This window comes from Salmo salar, chromosome 03 (genome assembly GCF_965601325.2).
Source record: "Salmo salar chromosome 03, fSalSal1, whole genome shotgun sequence".
NCBI lineage: Eukaryota > Metazoa > Chordata > Actinopteri > Salmoniformes > Salmonidae > Salmo > Salmo salar.
The window spans coordinates 16,364,287-16,373,571 of NC_138293.1; the positions used below are offsets into that span (position 1 = coordinate 16,364,287).

Genomic DNA, 9,285 nt, shown 5'->3' on the forward strand with positions numbered 1-9,285 from the left:
CACCAAAGTTAGATAAAACGGCATTTATGAAGTAGCGCCTTGTAAACAAAAAGGGAGTAATGTAGAGATCTACAGGTCATTAGTGAAGTCCAGCCAACCTTTTGATACAGGATGCAGGGATGAGTATCAAACTGTCCCCTGTAACAAAACCAAGGACACTATGGTAAACTGAGTCCAAAGGTTTAAGACTAGTAGCAGCTGCACTTTGATAAATAATATCACCATAATCAAGAAGAAAGTATGAAAATGTCGCTCTGGATAAGAGCCTCTGCTAAATGATTAAAATGTAAATGTAAAAAGGTTGACTGATTGACGTAATAGCCGTTTGTTCAAGACCTCACCTCTCAACCTGACTTTCTCTTGATTGCCAATATCAACTTGATGAGGAGAGAGACTATACTTGAATATTATTAGTATGCAATTAATATTGATTTGTTTTAGATGTAAATATTGATCAACCATATGCACAAGGGCCCACTGCTAATTTAGGACATGAACTACAAGGATGAAGAGTTGTGTGATAAACAAACTGAGCATCTAACACTCTTTCAATGGCCCTCAGCAGGGATAGGTTGTGCTGTTTGTTTCCTATTAGTATGACAGCCAGCAGCGCCACCGTGTGGAAGGTATGGAAACAGGGACTCCTCCCCAGTGCAGAGTTCGGAGATCTCTCTTCCTGCGGTCAGCCTTGTTTGACAGACAACATTGGCGCATTGTTTTACACATTTATAAAAACAATTATCCCGTACATACAGATAATTCAGAGGCATACAATTTTGCACATTATTTTCGGGAACAAGCGCTGGAGAGGCCTCGTCTAGAATGGGGAACAGAGACGATGAATACGATTTCTTGTTCAAAGGTAAATTTTGATGACTGCATTCGCCCGTTCATAGGACCTTCAGTAATTCTATCATTGTTGCGTTCTGTCCAATGACAAATCAGACGTCAGTGTGAACGAATAATAACAAATAGTCTGGATAAATGTTTTAGAAATAAACATTGTATGCGTCTCTTTGGTGGAAAACGTTTGCTACTATGGCTACATAAATGCTGTCATTGTAACATTGTAACAACGCCCACAGCTATATTTTTAGGTAAGGTGCAACACCCTATCTGCGGTTGCTTCTTTGACTTTATGAACACTGATGAAACCATAAAAGAGGCACTGTTTATCAATAGGTTACTGACAAGAATGCTGTTTTCCCATTTATGGTTAAAAGAGGTATATGAAGTTTTAATTTTTATTGTGAATTGTAGCCTCCCATATCCCATAGATACATTATTTATATTTTATTTAATGAGGGACTATTGATTATGCAAATGTTGAATTCATGTAGATTTTTGATAGAATTAGTGAAAGGAAATGTACAACTTGACAATGTAGACCAGTGTCCAAGGACCATATAACACTGTGAATACTATGTTCTATCTCAAGACATCCCCCTTTGATCTATTCTAGAATGTCATCCTTTGATTTCCATTGAGCTCGCCAGCGACACCCTGTATAGAGGTCTATTTATGAAGTGATACAGAGTATCTTCTGTGGAGTAGATATCAGCCGATAAAGGGTTCTCCTCTTCCTCCCTCACCATCATTTAGAAACCCTGTTGAAACAGGAAAGCCAAAAGTGGCCCAAAACTGTCGATTTAGGTTGGACGGAGCATGTTATCAGCTTCCTGCAGCAGCAGCGTGATGCCACAGGGACAAAGTTCAGCTTTATTTACTGTACTGTGAGAATACAAAAGGGCTCCACCTCGACAGCCCCGTTGTGACTGCCTGGCCTACTCCTGTCACCTCAGTGTTTTACTGTCGGCTAAATACAGTAGAATAGGCCGTTTCTGTCAGCCTGTTATTGTAGTAAAAGTAATAATAATAATATTATTAATAGTCAAATTGTATCATTGAGTTCAGTGTTTCTCAGCAGTGCTCTTAAGGGGCCCATCTTTGTACATGCTAGAATTTCACTCAAACTGAACTTCAATTAGACACCAACTACTATGTCTCCTTGGTTAAGGGGTAACCAATTAAACAAAAGACCTACAAGCTCTGAGAAATATTGACAGAAGTATATAAAGACATATACCACTTCAAATAGGTCGATTTCAGCCATCCACTTCTTCAATATTGTCAATGGATGTGATTGGAAATGACAACCTGCATTATGTAACAGTTGTAGGTGGGAGGGCCAAGTCACATAATGGTGAAGAATGCAGGCATTGATCCAAGGTCTAACCCAGGATCCTGGATCCTAGTACATCAATGAAATACCTGTTGACTAGGCTAGCTCATCTGACAGTTAGGCTGTAAGAATTTCAGCATTTCTCTCTGTCTTTCTCATTCTCTCCATCTCTTTCTGTCTCATTATCAAGTTGTGCTAATTGGGGACTCTGGCGTCGGGAAGAGTAACTTGCTCTCTCGGTTCACACGGAATGAGTTCAACCTTGAGAGTAAGAGCACCATCGGTGTGGAGTTTGCCACCCGCAGCATCCAGGTGGATGGGAAGACGATAAAGGCCCAGATATGGGACACGGCTGGACAGGAACGTTACAGAGCCATCACCTCTGCGTAAGTCGGGTGGGATTCCTCATGGCTGCATATTGAGGCCTCTTGAAAAGTAAATGATTGTCAACAAGGATCACAGAAAACAATAATCTAGTGGTTTCAAATCTTAGTCCCAGAGAGGTACATTGGTGACTCAACTAATCAATAAACTGCTCATTTCCTTGATGAGTTAAATCAGGTGTTTTAGTGCTGGGTTGAAGTGTGGAACATAAACCTACACACCCTATAGCAGGTTAGCGTTTTCGTCATGAATCTTGTTCTGGAAGTAGCTCTGCAGAGTGGTCACTAGCTGGTACAGCCACTAAGTCATACAATCTGATTTGAAACTTAGCCCTAACCTTAACCACACTGCTAACCCTAATGCCTAACCCTAACCTCACTGCCAACCCTAATGCCTAACCCTTAACCTCACTGCTAACCTTAATGCCTAACCTAACCTTAACCACACTGCTAACCCCAATGCCTAACCCTAACCTCTCTGCAAACCCTAATGCCTAACCTTAACCTCACTGCTAACCCTAATGCCTAACCTTAACCTCACTGCAAACCCTAATGCCTAACCCTAACCTCACTGCTAACCCTAACCTTAACCTCACTGCTAACCCTAATGCCTAACCCTTAACCTCACTGCTAACCTTAACCACACTGCTAACCCAAATGCTTAACCTAACCTCACTGCTAAGCCTAACCTTAACCTCACTGCTAAGCCTAACCCTAATGCCTAACCTTAACCTCACTGCTAACCCTAATGCCTAACCCCACTGCTAAACCTCACTGCTAACCCTAATGCCTAACCTTAACCTCACTGCTAACCCTAATGCTTAACCCTAACCTTAACCACACTGCTAACCCTAATGCCTAACCTCACTGCAAACCCTAATGCCTAACCTCACTGCTAACCCTAATGCCTAACCCTTAACCTCACTGCTAACCCTAATGCCTAACCCTAACCTTAACCTCACTGCTAACCCTAATGCCTAACCTTAACCTCACTGCTAATCCTAATGCCTAACCCAACCTCACTGCTAAACCTAATCCTAACCACACTGCTAACCCTAACCTCACTGCAAACCATAATGCCTAACCCTAACCACACTGCTAACCCTACTGCCTAATCTAACCCTAACCTCACTGCTAACCCTAATGGCTAACCTCACTGCTAACCCTAATGCCTAACCTAACCACACTGCTAGCCCTAATGCCTAACCTCACTGCTAACCCTAATGCCTAACCCTAACCTCACTGCCTAACCCTAACCTCACTGCTAACCCTAATGCCTAACCCTAACCTCACTGCCTAACCCTAATGCCTAACCCTAACTTCACTGCTAACCCTAATGCCTAACCTAACCACACTGCTAGCCCTAACCCTAACCTCACTGCTAACCCTAATGCCTAACCCTAAATTAAGACCAAGATCATTTTTGTTTTCATGAATTTTTACAATATAGCTAATTTTGACTTTGCAGCTGACCCATCTATCGGTTATCACTCCATTCTGCCTCCGGGGCAAGAATCATGACAATAAATCTATCTCTTCAGGATCAGGTTTGGCGAGCACTAGCCGATCACGAGCCTCATCACCAATCAGAGTGTCTGACTTGGAGCCTCACTGGAGCCCCATACATTGTCTGTTGGTGCATTGAGATTGATAAGCAGTCTTTCCTACAGCTATTACAGAGGGGCAGTGGGTGCTCTCCTAGTGTATGACATCGCCAAGCACCTGACTTATGAAAACGTGGAGCGCTGGTTGAAGGAACTGAGGGATCATGCCGACAACAACATCGTCATCATGCTGGTGGGCAACAAGAGCGACCTGCGCCACCTCAGGGCCGTGCCCATGGATGAGGCCCGGGCTTTTGCAGGTACTCTGGTCTTTTGGCAGGGGGAACATGGCCTGGTCCCAGATTTATTTGTTCTGTCTTGCCAACTCCTATGGTGATTGTCATGGCAATGACCATAGGAGTTGGCAAGACAGCACAAACTAATCTAGGACCAGGCTAAGGGGTACATCATCTTGGAACAGCCTTCTTGCCTTAATTAAGTAAGGGAACACTGATTTTGAAGAGATGGATAGGAGGACAGTAAAATGAGAGCAGCTCCATATAGTTGCTTTCACCTATCTGGAACTTTTATATCAGTGATCATCACAAGGGAATGGGAGGAGTATTGTATTGGGACAGTATTGCTATATTTAGCAGCCTAAATGTGTAATGCAAATGGTGTTGAGGCAGCTTTAATGTGAAATGTGGCAGCAGGTAGCCTAGCAGTTAAGAGCGTTGGGTCAGTAACCAAAAGGTTGCTGGTTCGAATCCCTGAGGCAACTGGGTGAAAAACCTGTCTGTGCCCTTGATCAAGACACTTAACCCTAATTGTTCTGAAAAACAGCGTCTGCTAAATCACAAATGTAAATAGAGGGTATATTTTTTTCCAGGAACTGTTTAATAATGATTGTGTGACTCACTTTGCCCTTTCTCTAAACCTGCAGAGAAGAACACTCTATCCTTTATTGAAACTTCAGCCTTAGATTCAACAAATGTAGAGGAAGCTTTCAAGAATATCCTTACAGGTACAGTATAACAGCAAAAGGACTGTCTGGAAAGCCAATTGCTTTGACATAGTGAAGATGAAGTAAACTAGAAAATCCTCTTTTGAAGTATTGAGATGCACCACAACAGTCTAGTCTACTCTCCACAGAAATCTATCGCATCGTATCGCAGAAGCAGATCGCTGAGCGGTCCGCCCATGACGAGTCCCCTGGAAACAATGTGGTGGACATAAGTGTTCCGCCCACCACAGACCAGAAAGGGAACAAACTGCAGTGCTGTCAGAACCTGTAACCCATGATGACGCTTACCTTCTCCTTTCTGTCATCTCAAAGTGTTGTGGCACAAACATTCTTCATTTTGTGTAATATACTTTTGTTTTTGATAGCTTGTCAACTCACATTATATTAATGCCATAAAATAAAATTGTACAATATTACAGTAGTTGAGTGGATCTCTCATGTTACCTGTGTACTTTGTATGCTCCTACATTCTGGACCACTTGCAAGGAGTGTAGTCCCTTAAATGTCCACTAGATGGTATGTTTGGTGCAGTCAACTGCATCAAGTGATCATTACCGATCTAATACTCCTGTTTAAGTAACTCAGAGATTCAGCACACATGCATTCCAGATGTGCCGACTGCAAAGAGTCCCTTATGTTTTATTGCACAATGACCCAGCTTACTCAAGGAAGTGCAACATAAAATTATTTAGCATACCCTGCATACATTGACTGATTCTCCAAAACACTGCAGTTTGTTCCCTTCTTCTCTCTCCCACTTCTACCAGCTTCCAAAGGGCAAAGAGTTAACAGAAAACATCATATTTAGACTTGGTCGTTCACATGGTCATTGTTCTGAGAGAGTAAATTCATATGGCTATTGGATGCCAGTTTTCCAAAAACAGCTAAATACATTGTGAAGGAGGGGGGGTAGTATGTTTCAGATATACTGTATTAACATGCTGCATCAGTTACATCCCTCTACATTAGCTGTGTCCTTCCGTTTGTGTCCTGATTTTCCAGGCCAGTGTTCATAATCCAGCGATGACATCAGTGACACTTCATTCCACGAGTCCAACACGTCCCAAAACCACTGGTTATAGTTAATATCTGGGCTCAAGTGTTTCATATAATAGAGAATATGGAGAAATAATCCCCAGAATGGTCCACAAGTGCAGAAGTTCAAGATATATTACACTTTTTTAAGTGAGACCACGGCGCTCATACGATGGTCTCGTCAGTCATTTTCTTGGTTGACTTGGTCGGGACGGAATGTTGGGTAGAGTGCGCTCCTTTAATTTCAGGCATGAGCAGGCGCACTTTCTGATTGGTCCTCCTCCACTCCGAGTATAACTGACAGTGATAGCGGAACGATACCTGAGGGGCACGGAGACAGACGTCAACAAAACTACATCAGACGGTTTCATATGCACTACAGAGCAGATTGGTTAAATATACCGTTGCTATCGCAGGCACGCACAATACAACATTAGACATATTGCATGACAAATGTGTATTTGCTCTGCAAAATGGTTCGACTTCATTTGATGATTGTGAAACTATTATAAGCTTTTTTTCAGAGTACAAACAAACCATTCTTGTTGCAGGCACAAAAGATTTGTTGGCACATTACTTGTCTCCCCTGAATATAAAATGGAAAGGGCACAGAATACCATAGACAAGAAAAAACAAACGATGCGCCACAAATGTCTAATTTGTCTCACAAATGTACTAATAGCGATTGTAAAGCACACATTTACACTGCAAAAATATGCTGTCGATTAACAAAGGTGGAGTAAAGTAACCCATGGTAATGGTGATAAGGGATGTGTGTGTGTGTGTGTGTGTGTGTGTGTTAGTTACCAGTGTCCAGAGGACGTAGATGGTGAAGAGAGCAATGGTGAGGGCGATGAGGCCCACAGCCTCCAGCCGGCTGTTGAGGGTCAGGTGGTCCTGGGCTCCCCTCAGACACAGCCAGCCAGAGATGGCCGCCAGTGGCGTGATGAGCATGAAGCAGGCCATGTCACACAGCAGCGTGCGCTTCTCACTGCGAGGGCCTGGGTCCCGCAACCACTGGGAGGATGCAAGGAAAGGTTCATTATTAATATGCTAATTATTCTGTCATTACTATGGTGATCGAGGACTTAAACAGAATTACCCATCCACCTGTCACTCACTCACACACACTGCCATTTTACCTGTGTGAGGGGCTGGGGTCGCCGTTCGACGGTGAACTCGGTGTGGCAGAGCTCACAGTAGCTGGTGTTGGAGGAGGACAGCCACTTCTCCAGGCAGCTCTTGTGCACCTTACCCAGTGTCCCTGTGCAGCTGCAAGGGGAGAGCAGCATTTCACCACCGGCCCCCTCGTGGCAGATCCGACACATGCCTTCATTACTAGACAAATAGAGGAAGAAGTTGTGCCTGGTGACCACTCGTTTCATAACAAATGACACATTAAATGCACTATAAACAAAATACATTATTTTCATCAATATACAACATTTATTTATCAGATATGCTGAATCTGAGAATGACACAGTATGTTGCCCTCTCCTAAAAGCTTTGAGATCTATTTGTCCATTGTTTATCTCCATTCAAGGAATTGTTTAATTTATCAGATCGAAGCCAAGGGTCACATTCCCAGTCATCCATATTTACAAATAAAGATAAGAACCCTCTTGAAGAACCTCCTTACCTCTGTGAGCCCATTGCCTTGACAACAGTGGAGAGTGGGCGGCCATCTTTGGCCGTAACCTTAGCGACGTACTGGGCCTGGCCGGCATCTGGCTCCTCTACCTCCTTGGGCAGGTCGGCAGTGCTGTCTGAGTAGTCACACAGGGAGCCAGGCAGGTGGCAGCAGCCTGGTGTAGTCATGGCGCTCTGGTGTTGGTGACACGCCTCTCCTCCCACTGCTGTGGGCAACTGTTTGGACTGAGTGACAATGTTAGAATGTAACATTGTTACAAGTTACTTGTGATGGTTCATGACATGTGAGGTGATCAGTCCATAGAAATATAATCCATATTCTATTGATCAGACTTTTATCATGACATAAACCTTTGGGAAAGGTTTTGCAGACAATGTCAAAACAGGATTTGACACAGGGAACTATGTAATAAAGAGGATTCGAATTAAAGGGGACATTCTTTATAGCCAGGCGCATACTTCATTTTGACAAGCTTATGTGGTGGTGGGTCATCAACATGTCATCAACATCAAAGATAAAACTGACTGTCAGCAACTATAGACAAAGCTCGGCTCCAGTGAATCAATAAATGACCAACAGACACAGCCAGACAGGATAAATGGTTGGCTGTCTAGTTACTGTAGCTAACTACGTTACTGTTAAGCATTCATGTTTTCACATCCTCTCTACGTTAACTAACTACGACATTTCCACCTGTTAACTAAGTTAACAAGCTAGCTAAATAAATCAATACAATGCAATGCAATGAAAAGCTATGTATGATGAACAGTTATCTAGATAGCGTTTCGAAACAAGGTATAACGTACCGTATAGTCGACACCAGCTCCCCCTGGCCTTAGCTAGCTATTTGGCTAGCTAGACACGAGAATGACATTGACATTTAGACAGAAAACGATGCTTTAGGAGGAATACAATATATGATGGCAAGTCGTGTATTTGCTCCATTGGCTGGATAATTTATTCGTTCGTAACCATCTCCCGTCTTCTTGCAGAAACGGTGTATTTTTCACGGATTTCTGACAGTTAGCTGACTTGCTCGCACCTCTCTCAGCTGTGCAGTGACTGTATCGTTATGGTCACGTGATCATCGTGTCTGGTGACGCATTACTATTACCGCGATACAAGGGTAGCATGATTATTCATAAGGTACCAATTATTCTACAAATTAGGCTCATATGTGAGCACCCTGAAGTGGCAGTAGCCACTGTCCTAAGACTATTGGCAAGAGAAAACAATGCAAGACAAGATGGTATACAAAAAGTGTATTTTATATATATATATATATATATATATATATATATATATATATATATATATATATATATATATATATATATTGCCGCTAGGTGACACCACTATTGTCAAATATTTCATATCTCAGTTTTATATTTGGACATTGTAGGCATACTGCTACTTGTCTATGAGGTTCTTAGGTTGAGTTTCATATGTTGAAGCAGAAAAGGTTT

At 42.6% G+C, this 9,285-nt stretch overlaps 2 protein-coding genes across 2 annotated transcripts; one reads left to right on the forward strand and one right to left on the reverse strand.

The window, feature by feature from the left end:
* The first annotated feature begins 637 nt into the window (after nucleotides 1–637).
* LOC106599038 (ras-related protein Rab-11B) lies at nucleotides 638–5,549 on the forward strand. Its single transcript, XM_014190088.3, has 5 exons — nucleotides 638–862; nucleotides 2,373–2,568; nucleotides 4,236–4,429; nucleotides 5,053–5,133; nucleotides 5,262–5,549. Exons 1-5 carry the CDS (start codon nucleotides 823–825, stop codon nucleotides 5,402–5,404), a joined length of 654 nt encoding a protein of 217 aa, XP_014045563.1. The 5' UTR covers nucleotides 638–822; the 3' UTR covers nucleotides 5,405–5,549.
* Nucleotides 5,550–6,047: 498 nt separating this feature from the next.
* marh2 (E3 ubiquitin-protein ligase MARCH2) lies at nucleotides 6,048–8,846 on the reverse strand. Its single transcript, NM_001141898.1, is given in 5 exon segments — nucleotides 6,048–6,489; nucleotides 6,976–7,185; nucleotides 7,311–7,506; nucleotides 7,808–8,043; nucleotides 8,626–8,846. Coding segments are annotated over 4 exon segments (741 nt in total). The 5' UTR covers nucleotides 7,987–8,043; nucleotides 8,626–8,846; the 3' UTR covers nucleotides 6,048–6,333.
* Between the last annotated feature and the right edge of the window lie 439 nt (nucleotides 8,847–9,285).

Excerpts from the sequence above, each read along its gene's own strand:
- LOC106599038 (XM_014190088.3), top strand. The coding sequence starts at position 823 with ATGGGGAACAGAGACGATGAATACGATTTCTTGTTCAAAG. Across the intron at positions 2,569-4,235 it reads TACAGAGCCATCACCTCTGC|CTATTACAGAGGGGCAGTGG; the intron begins GTAAGTCGGGTG and ends TCTTTCCTACAG. Across the intron at positions 5,134-5,261 it reads TTTCAAGAATATCCTTACAG|AAATCTATCGCATCGTATCG; the intron begins GTACAGTATAAC and ends TACTCTCCACAG.